The sequence below is a fragment of the Acyrthosiphon pisum genome, chromosome X, assembly GCF_005508785.2.
Source record: "Acyrthosiphon pisum isolate AL4f chromosome X, pea_aphid_22Mar2018_4r6ur, whole genome shotgun sequence".
NCBI classification, from domain to species: Eukaryota; Metazoa; Arthropoda; class Insecta; order Hemiptera; family Aphididae; genus Acyrthosiphon; species Acyrthosiphon pisum.
In genome coordinates, this window is record NC_042493.1 from 58,065,979 (window position 1) to 58,091,379 (window position 25,401).

The 25,401-nt window shown below is 28.3% G+C and overlaps 1 protein-coding gene across 1 annotated transcript; it reads left to right on the forward strand.

Moving 5' to 3' along the window:
* Nucleotides 1–2,856: 2,856 nt before the first annotated feature.
* Nucleotides 2,857–24,363, forward strand: LOC100168174 (facilitated trehalose transporter Tret1). The gene is made up of 5 exons (XM_001950645.5): nt 2,857–3,024; nt 3,102–3,237; nt 15,264–15,449; nt 20,668–21,495; nt 23,841–24,363. Exons 1-5 carry the CDS (start codon nt 2,989–2,991, stop codon nt 24,080–24,082), a joined length of 1,428 nt encoding a protein of 475 aa, XP_001950680.1. The 5' UTR covers nt 2,857–2,988; the 3' UTR covers nt 24,083–24,363.
* The last annotated feature ends 1,038 nt before the right edge of the window (nt 24,364–25,401 follow it).

Sequence of the window (25,401 nt, forward strand, 5' to 3'; positions counted from 1 at the left end):
AAAAATCGAAAAATTGTTTTTAGTCATGATAATAATATAATAATTCACTCTTGGCGAACAACGGTTCAACTTATAAAATAGTTTTTTGTGAATTCACTTATAATAATGTCGCGACTCTACAATCGATCTGTGGCGGTAACAATGCGTGTGTATGCTACACATTGGAATTTTCAGTCACAATGCAGGGTGAACTTATACAGTGGGTGTATAGTTACTGCAGTGGGTGAACTTATAAACTATAAAATGTCGGCCACGGCGAACACTTCTATAAGTCCCGACCGGAGCCACCAGATATACTAAACCTGCACAATCGTCACATTGTCCGCCCGTTGAAAAATTGCTATAAGTAAATGTAAAATGACCCACCATACCCTTCGGTAACAAATCCATCCATTACTGTGAAAACCCACAGGCGGCCACCCCTCAAACGCCAGCTCGTTATTCGATTCCTCCGAGACGCCATCGTTGTCGGTTGACATCGGTATTATGTGGGTACGACGACCCTAGTCGGCGGAGGGTTTGCCATCGCTGTAATATGACTTTACACGATCGTAATATTATATGTGTCCGAGTCGACGTCAATATATTAAATTATTATTAACGGCGTAATAGGTAAGTACCTATCTACCGCAGCGGTGACCGAAATGTCTAGTCAAACCTTATTATATATATCTCAAAAAAGAATTACCTTGCAACGCTTGTCGATTCGATTTTTTTAAGTTACACTGCTTCAGTGTTTAATAAAAATACTTTTAAAAAGTATTTGATTATTACTAAAATACTTATAAAAAAGTATTTAAGCCAAGTTTTAAATACATATTTTATTCATCATACCTTTCCGTACTTTTGAATCAGTAAAGCTGTTTGTCGTATTTTTGAAAACTAAATTTAAATTATTCAATAGATTCTAACGGTATAATAGTTAAAAATAATTATGAATAGTAATTTGTACTTTAAAAATTATTAGCCCCTAATTGACTGTATCTGCCTAATATATTGTATTATTTATTATTTAAAAATATAAAATTATGATTTTTGTGGTAATCGTTTTTCAGTAGGTCAAATAAGTTAATAATACCTATTATATATATATATATAGTTCTAAATATTTATATTTGACAGTTAGAAAAAAATAATTTAATGTAAATTATTCAATACTCTGTAGTATTTAATACAATTAAATATCATTTAAAATGTACTCGAATACTTGTTGACGAACAGTATTTAAAATAAGAATTCAATAGGTACTTGAAAAAGTATTTAAATACCAATACTTAAATACTTTTACTAAAATACTTTGCAACATCGCGTTACAGCAGTTGTATAGGTTATAACGCTTTATGAATATGAAAACATTTAACGCGGTACTATCGTCAATCGTCAGAAAATTTCCCAGACATTTCTGAACACAAAGTTAAAAGTTATTCTAAATTCAATGTAAATAACATCAATCAGGTGTAACTATCATAGTTTTATAGTAAAATTAACTTCATAGATTACTTACCTATAATATTATGAAAAATAGCATAACTATATAATATTAAAAACTTATTTTAACTAATTTTTGGTAGGTATTGTTACACTTATAAGTTATAACATTCAAATTACACTGCTGAGGTCTAGGGCCCTTAATTATGCCATGTCCGGGGCTACAGCCCTCCTAATTCCACATAAGTAGGGCTCAGATTAACGTCTGTTAACACGTTATTATAGCGTTAAGTTTAATTTTACCGTAATATTATAACGTTTTGTATATTTAAAACAATCCGTTTTTAAAATATTTATCCCTTAGTCTAAAAAAATTGTGACGCAAAGAGTTAAATACAAACACAAAATGTCATTCACGAGTGATGGACAGCGTTACTAACAAATCGAAACAAAGCGGTCGTAAGCAATTCATCTCTGGAATCATCGTTATAATGCAATACAGATAGACTGCGCATACATGCCTACCTATTACTATATTTGGTTGTTCTTTTAAAGATAAACACTTAATATATCGAAGTTTTAATCCGTTAAAGAATTTTTTTAGATAATTTTAAAACGTCATAACGAAGTAACATTAAATAAAAAATTAGATTTTGAACAACTGCACGTTATTGAAGAAGAAACGGAGTGAGCATGCTTGGTGAAATACCTTGTATGTACGTGGAAATTGAAAAACCTAAACAGAATTCCGAAAAAACATAATTGAATTGTGTGTATACCTAATTTCTATCATAGTAGGTGGTACTAGGTACCCACTACTTTTTACTATATTAATATACTCTCAAAAACAAAAAGGTAATTTTATGTTCAATTTTATTTCGTAAATAATAAAAATAAATAAAAATAAAAAAACAACAATATACCGACACCATATACATGTGTATGGTTCATGGCGATGAGTTTACCGCGTGTAAGTCAATAACGGTGACTGAGTGATTGTATATGATGAAAACGGTGAAACTGATATTGACATGCCATCAAACATTTATTAGTTTATACTCAAGACAACTCAATTTATATATAAACGATGTAAGATGGTTTAAAGTTAATATGTTTCTCGTTATCGTCTATACAAGGTTAATAAAAATGTTTATGTGTATAATATATAAAAACGTAGGTTAATATTTTCAATAATAATGGGATGTATTTTTTTCCTTTTAAAATTAGTAATATATATAGGTATACAAAGGTACAGTGAGTATAATGTATTATACGTTATTACATAGGGTTATATTTTCGTTATCAATGTACGTTTTTGTATACACTATAACACTATATCAAACACGAATTCGAGAGGCATTATGATACGCGTGAAATAATATGCGCATGATAATTATTAATTTACAACAAACGATTATTAACAATAATTGTGTGTCTCGCCTAGTCAATCATTAGCCGAGAATGAGTTCACACGTATAGTTGTATACGGCAGTCAAATAATAATTATATCGTGGCTGCTTTTTTTTTTGTTTTTTTTTTTAAGTACTCTGATTTTTAAAAATGTTGAATTTCAAACTCGGTCGCCAGCTGAAGCTTGTGAGTATGATGAAACAAAATAATGTAGAAACCTGTATAATATTGTCATCCATAAATTATTTTCATTTAAATTTTAGGCATTTTGCACTTGTTTAATGTCAGTTCAACAGTTAATCATCGGATGTTCTTTCATATTCTCATCTATTGTACTAGCTAAACTAAAAGAACCGACGTCTACGATAAAAATAACTACTGAAGATTCCTCATGGATAGGTAAATTTATTTGTCATTATTCTATACAAATATGATATACCTAGGTATTATTTTATACACGGCCCAACGACCAGAAATAAAATTTTTAATTTTCAATATAATTGTCTGTTGTTCGTTTGATTATTAGTATTAGGTAATAAAAATATATTTTTTTCGAATTTTTTGAAAAATAAAAATAATAATACCATTATTAAACACTAATTATAAGTGTTGTAGTGATAATGTATAATAACATTATGCAATAAGATATGGAATTACATGATTTTGTATTGACTACTGAACCAAAATATTATATTTATGATTATTATTTATTACCAATCATAAAAATCAATATCGATTGGTTTTGGTTTAGCGTTCTACAGACAAATCGGGTATCACAGTATTATAGTATTACAGTATTACAATATTATATCATAGTATTATTACACATAATATTATATTATCTTACAACAATAAATAATAATAATAACAATAATAATAATAACTATGATAGTAATAATAGCAAAATAATAATAATTAATATCATAATAATTCTACCGTCTTGGGCCCACTATGCCGTAACACAATTATTTTAAAAATCAATATTTCGTTATCTATCGATTTCCTTAACAAAAAGTATGTTATCTCTCATTGGAAATTCATATAATTTGATTTTAAAATAATTAAGAAGACAGTATATAATATATTAATATGTATAGTGTATACACTATACAATGTACATGACAAAAATCAAATATTTACCTTAATAAAATGGGCATCCCTAATCAGAGATTTATATTTCAGACAGGTTTAAAAATTTAACTGTATGAGCTTTACATGTCGTGTTTTTTTCGTTTCTGTCATTATTATAATTGTTTTATATTGTTAATAGTTGAGATAGGTACAATAATATTTATATGTCAGAATTAAATTAAATATAAAAAAAAAAAAAATAGGCTGTTTGTCCTGGGTATAAACTATATTTGCCATAGGTGGATAATTAATATTGGTCACGTCCATGATGGGGGCTTAACATTTTTACCTTGTCCATTTGCATAAACATACATTTTCAGAAGCTTCAGCCTACTAGCTAGTGGCTACTTCCACTTTATTTTATATGAGGTAATAGGAACATATTACATAAATTAATTATTGATAACTATAGGTACTAAACTTTTTTTATTTCAATGTTATAATTATATTAAACGTATTGCTTTGTGCAAATATATTAATAATGGTATCGGTATTAATACACTTTAATAAACTTTTCTGTATGTAAAATATTGAGGTGTTGTCGATATTAAAGATATACAACACTTAAGACATTACTGAAATAATTTTAATTTAAAATTAATTTACTTAATACACATAAATCATATAAAATAAAGTTTAGAAATAAAATTACAAAAAACGTCGGGTCTGACTGAGTTCTTATTATACGATATTATTATAATATCATTGATACATTACGTCATGGCTAGGTCAGAGGACTTGTAACATTAGATATTTGTTTTGTACAGTCAAAAATAGCAGAATACGAAACGTTTACACGTTTATACGTTTCTTGCTTTCACAAAGCTAGTTTTAACATTTTATTTTACATATAAATGCGTATTTTAAGTTATTTTTGCTCTTTAGAGTATATGTCTTCCATTTAATCTTTTTGAGACATATTTTTAATTAATTAATAATTTTATCAACTGAAATTTTTATTTTAAATAATACAACCAAAACATACATCTATTTTTAATTGTTGTCGTATAATATGTTTTTTGACTGGCAGGCACTAGTTTTTCCTAGAAGCCTGATAATTTTATAAATTATAATACAATAGCTGATCCCGTGCATTTCGTTGCCCATTAAATATATCAACTCTATATGAATCAAACTTTGTTCAATTCGTTATTTAATATTCAGTGTATCGTGTATGGTGTTCAAAATTTATCTTAACTTTTCCGTTGTCCGGAATGAAAATTCTGATTCACAGCAGTACATTATCAAGTAGGTAATTTACTTGCGGTAAATCACGGACCCCGTGCTGTTTGTACGTAAGTGTCTGATTTAACTCTAAATTATCAAAGTTATATTAAGTTTTTCGTTTTTAATTAATTCCACCTAAAGTGGATCAATATAATCAATTTTTACAAAATCCTATCCTAACCTAACCGTACTAAAATCCGATGAATAAAAAAAAACAAATTTAACCCTTTGTAAATTAACCTATCTTCTTCCCAGAGGTCTAATATACACACTAACATTAATTTATATATATATAATCTAACTAAATAAATACACAAACTGTAACCATACAGACTAAATTCTGGAACTACTTATCATATCTTCTTGTATATATTATATATAATATGTATATTGACAAAAGGTAATAATACAAATCAATAAACATGCCCAAAATTAAACAATTGTAAACCATTATATTATACACCGGTGAGATTTTTCTAAATGAAATCTCTTTCATATAAACCTTCTTTGTGAAATACTCTTTCATTTAAAAACAATCAAGAAGATCTGATGAGTAGTTCCAGAGTTTAACCTGTACAGAGATTTTCATTTCAAATTTTTAATATTATAATTTATATTTAAAATGTAAAGCAAATATATATATATTTTTATTATTTTTAAAAAATAATAATAATAATTTATTTTTTTTTAATAGTTCAAAAAATCATGGCAACCATTTATAAACAAAAATGTCCACATGTAATCTCAACATTCCAGTTTGAGCACCCCTTTTTAGGGTCGGTCCTCTCCCTTTTTAAATTAGCCTATCTTTTAAGTTGGACCAAAATACACACAGAGTAAAAATTTAATCCAGATCGGTCCGGTAGTTTCGATGTTTATCCCGGACAAACACGTAATACGAGATTTTTATAAATATAAGATTTAATACTTAAAGTAGTAGCACGTGGAACAAATAAAACTAATTCGAAATAATAAATTCAGTTAAATAAAATACAAAAAAAGTGGGCTAGTGGGTGTCATTCTGCTATAAAGTAGGTTACAAGTGGGTCACTTTAATGGATGGTGTTAAATTTGAACTCAATGATATAATATCATTGTATTAGAAAAACGATTCTGAGCGAAAACGGTCATTCAGCCTGTGATATTACTAAGTATGTTTGATGATATTATTGTGCATAAAGTAATTTATATATAACCTATTTACATGGAACCTTAATTTAAATTTTCAATTCTTAGCTATAAAAATTGTACATTTTATAAATTATTAACTACAAAATAAATATTAAATTTTAAACTTGATATACTTTTCCAACATTCAAACATTAAATAGTTATAAAAACAAAATTGTGCCTATGTACCTATTTTTAATATTTTTCAACTGATATAGTAACAATATATCTGGAGTCTTATATTAAGTTTTCACGCTTTTTTACAAAACAAATAACATTTTATTGACAGTTAAAAAAAAACTAAACAAATTTAAAACTGAAAATGTTCGTAACACCTCAAATGAGTCAAAATAATTTAAAAGTTTTATGGTGTATAGAAAATAAAAATATAAATATTCAGTGAAATTTTTATTTGCCTTCAGTTATTCGTTTTTGAAATACAATAAAATAAGAAAATTACTACATGAAAAATCGAGTGAATATCCAACGTTGTAAAAATATAAACTTCAAACGCTCATACAATTATAATTTCACGTTCTTGAAGACATTTTTTTTTTTTTTTGGTAAAGCTAGACAAACTTATGAGGAATCTTGTATTACATTTTCAAATCTTAGATTTAAAAAAAAAAACATTTTTGAAAATTCTATCGCGTATATCAAATGCTAATATATACAACCAGTGAAAATGTCATGTATCTACGGTAATTTGTTTTAAAGTTACATCAAAAACCATACTCGATATATCAAAAAGAAAATTTTGCGTAAAAATTCCTGTTTTTCCCTAATTATCATTTTGTTTTTCTCGGCGCTTTTGAAAATTATTGGGAATTTTAAATTTTGACCTCCTGAATGCCCCAACTAAATATATACCTATATCATTACATAATATTTAACTCGGTAACAAATGTGCATTTTTATCTTTTATTAAAAATGTTGTATTTTTACTTCAGTATAATTAATTATGAGTGTATAATCGTTTTGTTACAATTATTGATTTTTCAATTTTTAACAGAGGTAATTTATTGTTTGAGTCACTTCCTCAATTTTACCCAAATTATATATTTTTTTTTTATAAGTGTTTTGTTTGACTCTGACGTTATACTTGTTACAATGTAAATAAAAATGAAACAGTAATTTTATAAAGTATTTAAATATATTTAAACTTAAAAATTAATTAATTTAAGAAAAGTACAAAAAAAAAAACAAATTTTCAAGCTTACATCTCTAATCGCACCGCTCAGGGTCTAAAATAATTATAATATTCTTGTCTTTATTATCAAATGCATATATTATTTGGTGACTATTTATGGCTACAAGTCCTAGTGACACAAACTTCGTTGTAGTACTGGCACTAATGTACATTGAATTAATTATAAATGATAACGCAAATGGTTTTTCATCGGAAACTGTTAAATACTTAAACTTCACTTAAGACTCTGGTTTATATACCAACTTATATAACCATGTTTCTATCATACATAATATTAATAAATTCTTACGAAAAAATATTTGTACGAATTTATTTAAAACATTTTGATTATTTTCTATAATTGTATCATACGTCATGTATGTTGTAACTGAAGTAGATATACTAAAACCTTCAGAGGGGCTTGATTATATTATAGGGGACATAAGCCCCCCAAGCTCCTTCCTCAATATCCCTTAATGATAGTTGTGCAGGTTCAGGTTATTGTAGTTGAATATTACGGCTGCTTATATTTTTCGGTCAATACTCTAATTATTGAGCTTCTTTGATTTTCCGTCATGGCATCATCAATGAATTAATTTTCAAAGGTGGGAATTTCTAAACAACTAATTAACTTAACTAGTTTAATGGACAGTTGAATTAATTTAGCTTTTCTCGGTTTATTTGATAAGAATCCATCAAATTAAACATTTTTTGATATCTTCGTTCTTATGGTTTTATACGTAAATATTAATATTAAAATAAAAATAATAATAATACAATAATATAATAATATAAACATTTCTGTTATTTTTCATTATAAGATAATTTTAAATATATTCAATTAGATTAGATAGGCATAATATTAAATTACCTTATCAATTTCAGATTTCTATTTGATATTAAAAAATGTAAATTTGTTAAACTTTTAATTTCTATTTGTATAGTTTAAATATTTAATAATCATAATAAAAATAGGTTTACACACTACGATAAAAGTTCAATACAATTGTTTATTATAATTTACTAATTAGTAATTTAGAAAAAACGCAGTCACACTATATGATATAAGTATACATACTAATTTAAAAAAGTAGATGAACTTTTTTTTAACTAATATTCTTTTCTATATTAATTTAACTTATCGAGTTAAGTTTATGATCTGTTAATTTCTAACTTATTGATCTTGTGTTTTCTCAACATAACTTAACTTGACTTAATTATTTCCATTAGCTTTGATCATAAATTACGCTCGATTTGCTGCAATATTCTATAATAATATCGATACTTTTATGAAATATCATTATCTCATTATCAATTATCGTTTATAAACTTAAGTATGGATTTGACTGATATACGAATACAAATCTTAATTATCGTTACGAACGTTACCTATTTATTGGCTTAATTGATACATAATTATAATACCCAAGGCTATGAATTTAATGCACTTACAAACTATTAAATATGCATGCATATATGCACTAAAAACCTACAAAATATGCATACAAATATGCTCTAAAAATTCTTAAAATATGCTCTAATTTATCAAAAATATGCAAAAAACCACAAAAATCTAATTTTTGTTTTTATTTTTTATTAGTTTTAGTTTAAATATTAGTATTGTTATGATTGATATGACATTTATATGACTGATATGAGTATATGACTTTTTGGGCTTGACTAATCTTAATCTTCGTCATAATTTATGAAAGATCTATAAAAGAAATATGCTTAGAATAGATTATTTTTCTACTTAAAATTATATATTTTACCTTTAAAGTAGTTATTGCATTGTACAATCAATAATTTATTTAGATTTTCAAACTTGAAATCTCCTGTTTGGTGCCAACAAAGTTTTATATAAAGAAAAGGAGCGTCCTACGTCAAAAAATGTTACGCTCTGTTACGTTAACCATTGTCCTACTGGTTAAATCTTCTGGTATATCAAAACCTACGTTCTTTTTTTCACCAGTTAATATTTTGGAAATATTACACATAATTTGACATCTTTTATTTTTGTTGAGAACTATTTAATCTTGACTTCAATAGTACAAAAGTCAATGATACACGTTAAATACCCGAGTAAAAATAGAATATAGTTTCTATGAAACTATACAAGTCATAGTTTATACGAATACATTTAATATCTTAATGTAAATTTAGAACAGATTGACTGAAAAAATGTAAATATTACGAAAAAAAGCATTTATACAAATATATCATTAAAACATGCATTTATATGCCCTAACCCATGAAATATGCAAAAATATGCAAAAGAAGATTTGGCATTTGAACTGTAAATAAGTCAAAACGAATTTTGGCCAAATCTATTTTGTTATACAGTGTAGCAAAAAAAACTTGCAAATGCATTCAATTCCTATCCCTATAACAAATATATCATTAATACCCATAGGCGTAACGTGATGAATTTATATGAAGGGCTATAATGCCTAGGTACCTATAATGTTTTGGGTACACAACATATATTCTAAAAATATTACAAAAAAAAAAATTGCGAGGGGGGGCTCTTTAGTACTATTAAAAACATACCTTGTTAGTTGTTTAGTAATAATTTGACGTTATAATATGAACATTTTTCAACAAGTTATTAACAGGTAAAAAGTAAAGTGCAATAATTACTTCTCATGCTGGTATGCATAGTCAATTTATATGTGTCACATACATTGACTACCTTAATTGTCACGGCCATCAGTAATTTTAAATTAAAAAAATTGATTAAACAAAAAACGGAATTAAATGGAGGGTTAATGACCTATCGCAAGAATTCGGTAAACTGCTAATACTAAAAAAAAGCAGTGTGATCTAGAGTTATCGATTTTCTTCCAAGTAATTATTGAATTTACAGAGCAGTATGTCCAACTGCAAATTTTATGTTTTTGTTCTACAATGGTATCGAAATATAATTAATAAAATTTATACCGTGTTACCGGTAACTATTGATGAGGAATCATATTGTTATCTACGTTTCAAAAACAAATAAAAATTGACATTATAATATATTATTAAGGCTATTGCTGCGTGTTAATTTTCCAATTCTTTAATTTTCAAAGTGCTACCTAAACTAAGTTTGTCTTTTTTTGCCCTCTTATCGTCATGTTTGTTTTTAACCCATTTGAGTTAATCTAATATTATAAGATGTAGGCAGTGGTATTATAGTATTATACAATTTATTTAAATATCTAAAATAATAAAACACATAATATTATACATTTATACCCACATCACTTTTTTGGTAGGTACACATTGGTATGACATCAGAAGGCATTTGGTAGTAACTCCAAATAAAAGACGTATATTTACTGATTTACATCATCTGATAGGTAAGCGAATCCATTAAAGCCCATAAAAGTTATGAAAAGACTTTATTTCGTGTTCAACAGTTTATTTTAGTTGTAAACAATTTAGGTACCTAATAATACAAACCGTCTTTTTGAAGTTTAAAAAAATATTGTTTTTACTGTGTAGGCAATGTGGCCTTATTTAGCGTTAAAAACTAATTACTTGTTTCCTGAAAAGCTATTTTCGGAGTAACGGCAGATACGGGTAGGATTGCTTCAGAATATTTATAGTAATAATACAAATAATAATAATAATAATTGTATCAAGAGTAATGATCGAAATAACATAATTTTTCAAAAATAGATTAAATCAATACCGTTTACTAAATTAACTAAAAATTAAAGGTTATACTCATTCCCGTAAGAAAGAAATTATTATTAGCACTGATAGTGCCATAGGTAATTATTTATAAAATGTAATTTTAAAAATACATTTTAGTGTTTTACATTTGTCGTATACAAAATGCAAAATTATTTAAATTCTTGAAAATGTTAGCGCGTTGGTTTTTCTTTTAATTGAATCTCACGTTACACTAAAGATCCAAAGATGGATTAAAGTTTTAATAAAATTAAATAATTACAAGTTACGGCTTACGAGTTACAACAACGAGGAATAGACATGATAATATATTGATGTCATTATACGTCTGACGCGTTTGTTCGAAACTCGTGACCTTAAAGTAATATTATTTTGCATATGCCGAGCGATCTAAAAACTTACCGGAGATAATTTTAAGGCTAATATTGTCAAATATATTCTATCTGTCCACCATATATTATAATAAATGATAACGTGAACGTGAATAATTCAAACTTAATCCAAAAAATCAAAAACTTTTTATTTTAATTTATAATTTAATATGGAGGTATAATGTATTATGTGTGGCGCTGTGGTCTACCAGAATCATTGTTTGAGACAATATATAAATCGTTACCTATATTGTATTTTTAATTTCCATCGCTTAAACCAAAAAAAAAAAAAATGTTAATGTCGAGTGTTATTGAGTAGAATACTAGAATTCGAATTCAAAGGAAAGACTATGCGTCACTCTGTATTTATAAAGATGTTATTTATTATAAAATATTAATTACATTACCATTAGTTATTTATATATTTTTATTGGTAGTACAAAGAGCTAATTTTTAATAAAAACATGGTGTATTTTATATTGTTATAATTGTTATAATATATTATAAATCATTACATTATTATTGTTATTAACTATTGTAAGTCAAAACCGAGTACCTGTAACTAGTTATAGTTCCATGGTTTAAATAGCTTCAAATGTTTGTATTAGCTGTATACTTATTTTTAAAATCCACTATGTATCACGTTTGTAAGCGTAGCAAGGATTTGTAGCTAAAAGTCCTGGGTGGTCAGTGATCACCCCCATCCGGGAGGTAGCAACACCGGCCGATACGAACACTCAGAGCGTTTACGTAGTTTAGTGTACGGACCATGTCACACCAAGCCACTAATATATTTTTATTACAACTTAATAAGTAAAATCGTTAGAGGCAAGTTAGTTTTTACTTAGTTTAGTTTTTTGGTTTTTAGTTTAAATATTTATCAAATATTGTCAAAATTGTAATGCCTATGTATAAAAAAAACCCCGTGTCAAGGTATTATAATTTTATGATTTTAAATCTTTATTTCTTATTCAAATTTAAAATTTCATGAATTTTCAACAACAAAATAATTTGCAAATTTTCGTGAAACTGACAAATGCTTGTAAAATGCTTAACTATAATAAATGCTAATAAAAAAAAAATATTTTACATAAACTATGTATTTTCAATATTTCTTAAAGTATATAAGTACAATTTATGAGAAACATCACATATATAATGTTCAAGTTTATTACTTAAAAAATAATGAATTACAACAAAATAGTTAATGTTATTATGATAACAAAAAATTGTATAAGTCAAAAATTTAGATTTTTATAAAATTTTAAAAACTATTTATTACCGTTTACCTATTATTATATAATGTATTGGGACATTTATATTTATGACCCTCTTCTCCTCAAGGCAAGTTCCAACTAGGTCCAACGTCAAGGCTGTACCTGCATTAAATTATTTTGATATATATTATTTTTAGTTTTTGGTATCACACCAACCTTTTTAAATCCTGTGCTGCCTTTTTATTTTTATTTTCACAAGCTATGTACAGAGTTTTAAATACTATGAAATTGATTCACTCATAATATTTTTATACTCTTTTATTAATATCACAATTCCATACGGTTTCGTCCACCAAAACCGATAAATAGAGTGTCATTATGCATAAAAAATATTTAATACATTTTCATTGTGGACATTAGCATAGTACTGAAAATCATTCCACCTTAACTTACTGAAACAATTAATTTTTACACATCAGATAGACACTATTATTACTATCTACACTAAATTTCTTCGAAGGTTTACGAATTCTTGATTTCAATTTGAGTGGTTTTGCTTCAGATATTAATTCATAATATTTAATTTTAGATAAATATTTACTGTTTGCATAATATATTTTGAACAATATTTATTTAAATTTTTGTTTTCATAAAATATTAAAACAATTAAAATCGAATAAAAAAAAAAAATTAAAATCATATTGATATTATTGTAATCATTAGTCACTTAATATTATTATCCTCCATGTGTTGTGGCTAATTGACGTCAATACACATGGCGTGTTCGAAAAAAATGCATTGTATTTCACCGGTATTATAATATAATTCTTTGACTCGTAAAATGGTGGCTGATCAAAATGTTTTTGTTTGTAAGCAAGAACAGCGTTTTATCTGTCCTTTGTCAGAGGATTTTATTTTGTATTATTTGTGTACAAAAAAAAATCTCGAACAATCACGTTTTTAATTGCAATAATAAAAAATGTACATACAAACAAGATGAAAGCCTCTGGTAGTCTGGTATAACGTAGATAAAGTCCACTACATATTAATGATAGAAAAAAAAATACTGTTTACGAGACCGGAGACACAACAACTATTGATTAACCGTAGTGGAGGATACAAATTTCAACTATGTTGCTACTTTCTCAACTGTAATAAAATAAAAATTATAATTATCCGTCATTCGATAATGCCTCTTTACCTATAAGAAATAAAACACATAATTCAAAATAAAATGTATACATCTACCAAATTATATCATTAAAACCATCTACACTGATAACCGTAATATCCACGTTTTAATTTAGCAATGAAAATATTAGCAGTGAACGTATTATAAGTTAATTATACATATAGGTTCTATATTATTTTATGTTATATTATTTAAAATATATTTGTTTTAAAATCTATTTTTTGCTTTAAAATAAGAAACTTTTCAAGATATTGAAATACCTTTCAATTTAATATACATAATTTATATAATTTCTTTACCATAAAAATCTCAATCTCAAAATTACGGAGAACGCATTTATTCTTAAATAATATAATATAACTTGAGTACTTCTATATCTTTTTAATAGTTAGTTGAACGCTAAGTATACTTTTATGAACATAACATATTTTAATTTGGCGTGAGTGTTCAGTTAATATCAATTTATTCGAAAGACAAAAAGCAAAGTATAATTCCTTACCCCAAAACCACTACAAGTTTAATATTGTAAATATTTAATCTACAACACTGTCACGAAAACAAATTATAACCATTGGCCTTCACCACCGACGTTATTTTTTCGAGATCAATAAAAACAAATAAAATACATTCAGCTAGATAACTGTAATAAACGTACAATTGTGCAAGCCATAGAACGTTTTTTATTAAATCTGATGGAAGTTATATTATACTCCGTCAGATAGTCTTTATTAAGAGAAGAATGAAACGATCCCAATTATTATGTCTAATTATTAAAATTAAGTGTTTGATGTTTGTAAAAAATGGACATGATTATTAATTTGAAAATAACGAGACCACGAACTGCTGTATACAAACAATATACACAAAATATTCCGTTTTTATTGGTAATAAAATTATTACTACCTATGTAAAAGCAATTATATATTCTTTACTGAAAATGTTTAAGAAATATTGATCGGTTTTCTGACTAAATTAGTCTTTGAAAATGAATTAGTTTCAGATATTTTGATTAATTACTCAATACCATAATAATAATATACTTTATGTATGATGTATCTAACTACTAATATATAAACTAAAAGTGAGTGTTTTTAGGTTCTATAGGCTTATTGGAATTTATTTAGGTCCAATAATATTATTATTTACTTTATTTTAAATAAGTTTTGAGGCTAAAAAATAGTTCTTTAGAAAATGTATAGTTAATCATTTAGTATAATATTATGTATAATAATATATATTTTATTTTTTCAGCGAGTGTACCAATACTGATATGTCCTCTCGGCTTACTCATAATTGGAATACTAACAGATAAATTTGGCCGAAGAAAAGCTCTTCAAATTGGCTATATACCACTAATTTTAAGTTGGCTGGTACTTGCATATGCCAATTCACTAAAATTAATTATGATTGGAAGAATTATTCTGGGATTTGGATTTGGTAAGTTAACCGAATTAATACAATTATATATTATTGTACTTTATAATTATTCAAATGCTAGTAATAAATAACACGAGTGGAAAACTTGCCTTGGTGACGCAATTTGTCGAGAAAAATTAATTTCAACCTTCGGGAAATTATATACTAGTTAGAGTAAAGTGAAAATCTCCTTTGAAGTATTTTTATTTAAAAGTTTTAATCCTACAATTTTTATTTATTACTACTTACCGTTTTCGACATAGTATCTTTGCCTAGTATAGGTGACAGCTACTATATCAACATGTGTGGTGAAAAAATACGAATAATTTGAAAATACGAGCTGACATCAAAGTTTAAAGAGAGCGTCGACTGTTAAATTTATTTTATTCATTTGTTTCCGAATAAAGGTATTGTAATTACACACGTGTGATGTATTTAATCAATATATGGTAAAACGTAGGACTGTAACTCCTATACGATTACCACCTGTATAATATATTATACATTTATACATGTCGTATACAACAATATGCCAGTTATAACATTTTAAAAATTATGATAATTAGCAATAAGTAAGCAGAAAGTAATATGTATATATACATTAATTAAGTTTTAGTTTAATAAATTGTAATTAATTGGTAGCTAGATAAAATACGCCATCTTTTGTAGATAAGCACATGCGTATAATTTGTTGGTAGGGTAGCATATTTTACGGTAGGATACCCAACATATTACACGAGATACACCTACCATTTTAATGGTAACTAATTTAAAGAAAAAAAAAATATCGTTAAACGAAATTAAAATTAAAATCAAAAAAATTAATTTCGATTTCATACCCTGTCTATTATAATGCACAGCTTGTATCTGTTTCTGTACAGCATTGATTTTGTTTGACCTCGAGTATCCGACCATGTATAATAAATTGTGCGCAGACATATGCGACAAAGTGCGAACCGACAAAAACGTAATAATAGATAGTAATATATAGAACGTATAACGTAACATCAGCGATTTCTTTCAAACTACTAGTCTTAGCATGCACGTTGAATATCGAACCGATTTGTCTAAGCGTTCGCGGGTATATTACAAGTAGATTGAAGGTTACCAATTATTTTACGTATCTAGTGCAGAATTTTTTGAAATAATTAACATCTGTTGGTGATTTTAAGTTACCATTTTTAGAGGTAGCTTCATAAATATGGTAACAATTTTGTCGAAGAAATATCTCGATTTTATAATTTATTATTACCAACACAGTTGGCAGAGTTTCTGATCGATTTACTGCAAGCTAGGCAAGGCCGCAGGAGTGTAATTTTCGGGATACAAAAGTACAGAACAATTGCATCACATATAGAAGCAATTAATATTCCACAGATATGTTATTGAAATTATAAACTCTTCTTTAATAAACAAATAATAATATTCTGATGGTGTTATTCATTTTTTGGATTAAATTATCCTTAGCCATAGATAGACAGGTACTGTGAAACTTCGGTAACTTAAATTGGTCGGGGACAAAAATATGGGAATTTGTAATCGTTATGATTATAACACTATAAATGACAAACAACGATTGAAATTGTTAAGCGCAAATAAAATGGAATACAATAAACGAAATAAAATGAGTACCACAAAACAAAATATATACCTATAATGGTTAACAAAATGAATAAAACATCTATAAACAAAACAAAATTCAAAACGAAATATACAGAATTATATAAATAAAATATAACTAAAGAAAAAATAATGTAGGAGACGGAGTGGCCGAGTGGACCAAGCCGTCGGTTGCGACGCGTGCAGTTACCGGTTCGAGCTCGGCCACGGGCGGCATTTTTTTTCGGGCAGTCACGGTTTCCGGAGAAAGAGGCTGTCAGCCTCGGCCAAAACAAACACACATGTGTTCAAAACCTACAGTACCCTCCTCCACAGTTCCACATGCTAATGACCTCAGTTGTCAAAGCCTCAACCCAAAAAAAAAAAAAAAGGTGGACAAGTGGGTACTGCTCTGCTGTACAGTAGTTGTAATGGATGTGTTATATTTGAATACAATGATAAACCATTGTGTCCGAAAAACGATTCTGAGCGGTTACCGTAGTTATTATAATAATATTATTTTTTATTCATTGCTATGGTGATAGACAAATCGTTAGAAATTAAAATCTTATTTTTAACTGTTTTTCGTAATTTATCGGTAGTTTTTCTCGATACTTTCTAAATCTACTTGGAATTTTCAATTTTGACCTCCCAAAAGTTTCAACTATGTTCACTTTTATATCAGAAGACATGCTGATCTCAAAAATCGAAGAATGCTTACTATCCGAAATATTTATGATAGACAGAAAAAAAAACATATACCATCGTAAAACCAATACATTCTTTCGCTCCGCTTATAATCTAAAAAAAAAAAATAATGTACTAAACAGATTAAGAATAATTATTGGCCATACAAAATTAACACATGATTTCTTAATGGCCAAAGAAGTTCCCCCAAATAGAATAAAATAATCTACCAAAATACCTTTATGACATTCTGGGACCCCAAACGTAATACCAGCTAACAAAGTATTAACATTTATAAAACAATTATATAGTTATAATATAGTATTAAGTACATTTTAATAAATAAAAATCATAATAAAAAATAAATGTAATCACGTTTGTACGCTAATAAGTAATAATCATTGATGTTGAAACGAATTTTTCGGTAAAAAAAAAATAACGTGAAACGATCTAATAAAAGCCATTTTTAATATATTTCTGTTCCATATAAAAATAAAATATATTCTTTCAGTTTATATAATAAATTGGTTTCGCGAGAATATTTTTCCAAGTAATTTAATTTCATATTAGCGAACAATCTGTATATAATAATAAATAAAAATTGTTGTTAAATTGTAGATACTGTCCGGAGCTAAGAATGTATTGATTTTACAATGATGTGTGTTATATCAATTATAGGTAACACTTATTATGAAAACGAAATAAATAATTTAACCATCGTTATAAATACTTATAATTGTTCAGTACCGACACATTTGTATACAAAAAGATTAAAATTTAAAAGATTTTGAAGATTTTCTTTTAGTGAAGAAGCCAAAATAATATGATGATTTGTTGAGCAATTTACCAGCGAAGCTGATGGTAAAATACATAGTTGTATTATTTTCGATCAATTTTTAAATAAAACTATTTATAAATATGTAATTAGTACAAGTAATGATGAGTTAATTAATAAATCAAGTTTGTGTTCTCTATTAAAAACAAACTGTTTGCTACAAAGTAAAAGGAGATAGTTTGTTATAATACAGTAATTGTTAAAAATTAGGAAAATTAAAAAAAAAATAAACTTGTAGGTATATGAATAAAAACAAATAAAGTGGAGATAGATAAATACATTATTGTTTTCATACATACAACCATTGACATTTTGTACTGATGAAAAATGCTTGAAAACTATTAATAATATAATATAATATTTTTATTTTATAATTGACTACAATGTATTGCAATATATTAATATATGCCTTAAAAATCAATAAAATTACTTGACAAGGTGAAAAAAAGCTCTAAAAATTAAAAATAAAAGTTTCACCTTTGAAGTATATTGTATGTTACGTGAAACGAGTTATGTACTTGGAAGCATTATTGTCCTAGAGCTAAAGTCCTATAACTTATAAGCCTTATTATTTTTACAATAAACTGCAGTACTGTGCACAAGATAATGTTCACAATGAACTTTTACAGCTTGCTTTCATGAAGAAGTTACACTGTCAAACTAATAAAGGTGCATAAATTACCAATGTATGTGTTTCATTAGTATAGTCATCTGCTTTTAGTTCTAAAGCGTTGTAAATTCGACTTCAAAGCATCGCGTATTATTTTCCCTCTATAGAGGGATATTATATTTGAATATTCAATATTTTTTTAACAGTTTGCACTATCTTTGTCTCTCTCTGGTATTTGCTTCATAATTTATGTTATATTAATAACGATTTAAGGATATCAGGAGATATTATGTTTCCTTTTATTTTAGCCCTGACCCTACATCGCACAAAATCAATCCCCAATTATTAATTAGTCAACTCACGTCGTTACATACCGAACCTATATTAATTTTCGTACAACTAATATCATTTTAAAATTAAACTAAATAAAAAAATACTAGATGATGTACTCGGAATAAAATTTGTACAGTGTACACTGTACACTATGTCTAGAAAATCTAGTTTTTTGTTGAGCCAGTCTGCATCATTGATAAAACAATCTTAATTAGACTATTTATCAAATTATCCATAAAAATCAAAATAAGTAATAGAATAAAAAACGAACATCCATTATCATAATTTATTATCCCACTGTCTTTTTATATTTGTATACAGGAATTAACTTTTTTTTATGAGATTTCCTAGTAAATATTATTATTTCTAACAAACAATAACTCATAAGTAATTAAAACTAAATAATAATAAAATTGTAATTGTTTTATATTGCAAATTCTATAATTGATTTGAATTCTTTATATTTACACATTTAACATAAACATTTAATATTTCAAAGAAAGCATTTTTTTCTGTAACATTATTGGTACGATCAGGTGAGATAAACAGGGAACTTATTTGTAACTATTAAGTAAAAATAAATTGTCAATGAACTTTTACCAAATTTTTGATTTTAAAACACTGCACACTACTAAACTATAATATACATTTTTACAATATCGTTAAAACGACGATCACTTCACTCCACACCAAGTTCGGGAACGTGCGTGTACTTTTACTTGGTGTAATTGCGTGGCGTAATTATTACGGAGTGGCAGGAAAGGTATATCCGCGTAGAAATATAAAATGGTCTAAAATAAAGAATGAGAATGAATACAATTCATTTAACATACATTTATAGGATGAAAATGTTTTTCCTCAAATTATTGCATAAAGTACATTTACTTCACTTTTATCCTGTTGAATGATATGTTGACTTTTTGGCGATATCGTATTATTGGGTTACAAAAATAACTCAATAATATTATTTTATATATATTATGATAACAGAATTATCATAACATTATTTTTTTTTATAGAAGTCATATATAGCAATGTGAGCAACAAAATTAGTTTTAAGACTTGCGCGTGAAATCAAACAATTATTAGGTTATGGTTTCGAATTTTGTAAATCGATTATTAATCGTGTTAACTTGTTTACCTATCACTAAAACGACGATCCATTCGTTCCACAGGTGCGGGAACATGCGTGTACTTGTATTTGGCCGAGGTGTGCCCCACTAAGTACCGGCCGCTGTACTTATCAGTGGTCACCATATTCGTGGGCTTAGGCATGATGATCCAGTGCGTGCTGTCCATGTTCTTCGAATGGCAGACCGTGGCGCTGATACTGTTCGTAGTCAGCACCGTCAATTGCGCATCGCTGTTCCTTGTGCCGGAGACGCCCTTGTGGCTCCGGAGCCACGGCCGGTGCCGGGAAGCGGACGCGGCCGAGGCGTGGCTGGGCGTAGAACCGGCCACGGTGACCGTCCCGGCGGCGGCGCCGGTCACCGCGCTGGCGGTCAACGGCGACGATCACCTTCACGGCGCGGACGGACACGCGGCCACCGGCAAACCGACCCCGGTCGCGTACTGGACGCGGTTCACCGGCCCGACCGTCTGGAAGCCGGCCCTGTCCACCACGCTGTTCTTTATCTGCCAGCAAGGCAGCGGGTTCTACGTGCTGCTGTTCTACTCGGTGGACGTGCTGCGTGACTGCCGCGTCCAGTGGGATGGCATCACCGTCACCGCGTTTCTGTCCCTGGCCCGCGTCGTGGGTAGTTTGGTCTACTCCATGCTGCACCACGTCCACCGGAAGACGCTGGTCGTCGTGTCCGGCGGCGGCATGGCCGTGTCGCTGACCATCGTCATCATCTACACGCGCATGTACAATGACATGGCCTCACCTCCTTACGGCGCAGTGCTCATCGTAGCGTTCGTCGCGTACGTGTTCTTCGCCTTGTTGGCCATGCTCCCGTTGCCGTGGACCATTTGCGGAGAGGTGTTCCCGATGGCCGTCAAAGGTGTCGTATTATATTATGATCTTCTACTACTTTTCCATATTAATATGAAGGCCAATGTTTGTGTGAGAGTGAGTGGCGTGTGAGTGCATATATTTATATGTTCTGAGGTGTCTAGGACATTTCACCGCAACCGTTTGGCCGCAGACCATTTCACCGCAGACCGTTTCGCCGCAGACCGTTTCACCGCAGTACCATTTCGCCGCAGACCGTTTCGCTGCGGACTTTTTCGCCGCTGGACATTTTGCCGCAGACCGTCTCGTCGCGGAGGGCCAACCTCCCCATGAAATATCAATAATACCAATGATGTACCTCCCTATCATTTAATATAGGTATAACAATAGGTACTATAAGATTATGAAATTTTTTCAAACCTCACCACCCGAATATTTCATACATACCATAATATACATACCATGTAAGAAAAAGCACTAATTTAAATAAATAAGATTAAAAGTAATTTTTTTTTCAAAATAAAAATTATACAATTAATAATTATTAGAAAATTATTTTATCATAAATTGAGCAAACCCATGCACTTAATAAAATTGTTATATTATGCTACAAAGTCAAATTAGAGGATTCAGCAGTATTAACTATTAACATATTAGAACAAATAAGGTCAGGATTGGTAGATATACCTATACTCTGGAATTATCAAAATAACATTATGAAACAATCAATGATTCAACAATGTTATTTTGCTTAATTCACGATAAAATAATTTTCTAATAATTATTAATTGTATAATTTTTATTTAAAAAAAAAAAAATAATTTTTAACCTTAGTTATTTAAATTAGTGCCTTTTATTACTTCATAGGAGGTTATCAAATATCTGTAGTGCCAAACAAATCAATATTGGCTAATATTACGAACTAATAATTACATTTAACGGTCAGGCTATCGTATTAATTGTAGGTACATTTATCATTTGCATGTTTATTAAATAAAATATATAAAATCATATACGTAGATAATAATTTCATAATTCTTGTCACGTGCTATTAAGCCGTGAACGTACAAACCTACTGTACGAACCTACAAAATATGTTGTTATTTTTTCTTTCTAAAAAGTATTGTTTTGTGGGACTTTGTTCATATTATTATTTATTGTGGGTTCTAAAATAAAAACGTTTGTCCTTGGCCCAACAGAGTGCAAGCACTGAAAGCGCATGGCTCCACTCCCGTGAGCATGCCTATGAGCTGCACATTTATTCACAAACGGAAATTAAAGATGCGAATTCCAGTAAGAGGGTTGATAAAATGTATCTGATTTTAATTGTGAAACATATCGAAATTTATGTTTCAAAATCAAAAATGTGATAATCGGGGATAAACGCATGAAATATTCGGGTTGTGAGGTTTGAAAAAATGTCATAATCTTAGTACTTATTGTTATACCTATATTAAATGATAGGTAGGTAAATCATTGGTATTATTGATACTCCATGGGGAGGTTGACCCTTCCCGGCGAAACGGTCGCGGCGAAATTTCCGGGTTCGGTTCTGAGCCAACTCGTTTTGTCTCTGCGGTAATTACACTTTGTACAAGCGGTATAATGTCCCGCTCAGTGGACACCGATTTTACCAACATGAATGAAAATGTGATTACAGGAAATATTATTTCTGTTTTGTAGTTGGTTTGTTGAAAAATCAAGAGTTTGCAGAGGATAAAAAAAAATCATGTGTGTACGGTAAAAATGTTCAAATAAGAAGCAAAACTGAAAACCGATTTTGAGTTTACAATTTCCCTGTAATTTTAAAACACGGTAAATATTTTGTGTAAAGAATGAATTCATGGACAACATTTGTAAAATCTCCTTGTAAAATGCAATACGGTAATCAGTGTCCTCTGAGGGAAACATTTACGCTTGGACATGATTGTAATGTTCTGAGACTAATATATATTGTGTGTGTGTGTGTGTGTGTGTGTGTGTGTGAAAGAGAGTGTATGAGTAAGCAATCCACATCCGGGTCTGTCGTACAAATGTTTCTGTAATTGTTTGCAATTTGCATAAATATAAATCGTACACCCGAGGTATAGGTTATAAGGCAAAGTTTTATATTAACAATTTAAAATTATGAACTTAAAAATGTTTTTCAAAAATGTTGATAGTTTTTAAAATACTTATGGTAAACGGATTATAATATATGCCACATAGTAATATATGCATACTAAATCCTGGTGAACGTTATAAGTTTTACCACTTTTTTTTCGTTTTTTGTCGTCTAAAAATACGTAGTTGGATTCATCATTATACGGCCACATTTTTAATTCTCTTAATTATTTTAGAACTATGAACTTTATTTTTTTTTCGGAATCATGAACATTATTATTTTTTTTTTAGGTGTAATGACCGGAATCGTACAAGTTTGTGGATACGAATTAATGTTTTTAGTCATCAAAGTTTACCCTACATTTGTGTCAAAATTCGGAGTGGAATGTGCTTGGACAATATTCACAATATTCTGTTTTGCAAGTGCATTGTACGGCGCGTTTATAATGCCAGAAACAAAAGGAAAATCTCTCAACGAAATATTATCCTCATTCGAATCCCGTAAAAAATCAACAAAAAATAACTTGCCTTAATAATATTGTATACTATAATAATAATTTTTGTTTTCATTTTTATGAAACATAATATACTATTGCAATTTCGTTTAATGGAATTTTAGGTATATTCTTCAATGAGCATTGAGATGCTATTATTTATATTGTAATTTGTTTATTGTTAGATACCTTATAGGTATATTAAGTGTTTATACTTTATTGTTTAATGTAAATTGATAATTTTCAACAGAACTAATGTATTTAAGAACACCTATTATATTATAATAATATAATGCATTAAAAAATTGGTTTATATGTAATTTCTTTAACATATTATTAATTATGTTCAGACCCTAATATTAGTTTAATACTCCTAGTCTAGAAATCTAAAATGTTGGGGGGGGGGGAGAGTAAAAGAATTTAAAAACGGGTATTGGATACTGAATAAGTGTTTACTGTATAATAATAAATTGTCAACCGTTGTTATTGTTTACCAATACAGTAAAATAACAAAATATTTGAACATGAAAATCAATGGTTGTAATATTAGTAAATATAATTGTGAGTACAATTAATTAATTTGGAATCATTATGTTCTATATCAATAGACCCTTTTGCTTCTCAGCTATAAATTTTAAAGTTATTTAATATGTTGAGTACTTAAAAGGAACTTTATTTTTGAAATACTTAAATTAAAATGTATAGAATGGAACAATTGATGCCAACAATTTCAAAATCACTTAGGTGAAAGTGCATGTTTTAATTTTTAAAAACGCTCTACTGAACAATTTTGTTATTGTCACATAGAACTGTTTATGAAACTTCACCCGGGCCTACTATCATCCCCTATATCCAGCCATACATTTTGTGGGAGGGGCGCTTACCTATATATATATATATGTTTACACATCAAAAGTCAACATTTAAATTTATTGACATTATTATTCGATTTGATATTATATAAGGTACGTCTATAGTATAGTTCTGTTAAACTGTTTTAATCACTCCCAATTGGCTGTATCGTAAGCATATTTTTGTTAAGAAGAAATGTATTTATACGAATAATTATAAATGTTCTTTATTATTAATATTTGAGAAGGTACCTATTAACTATTTATTTAATTATATCCTCCTTACTAAGTGTCATCACCCCATAGTTATCCTGCGTAACATTAGATTTAATTATTACAGTCTAGTGAAAGTAGTCTTTACGACGTAACTAAAAACTGCTTAATACACTATAAGAGGGGAATGCATGTTTTCAAAAAAAAATGTTTATAAAACCTTTCTAAATCGTTATTTTTATTTAAAAATATTTTATACGTACCTAATTACTTGCGCAAAAATTTCTCATACAA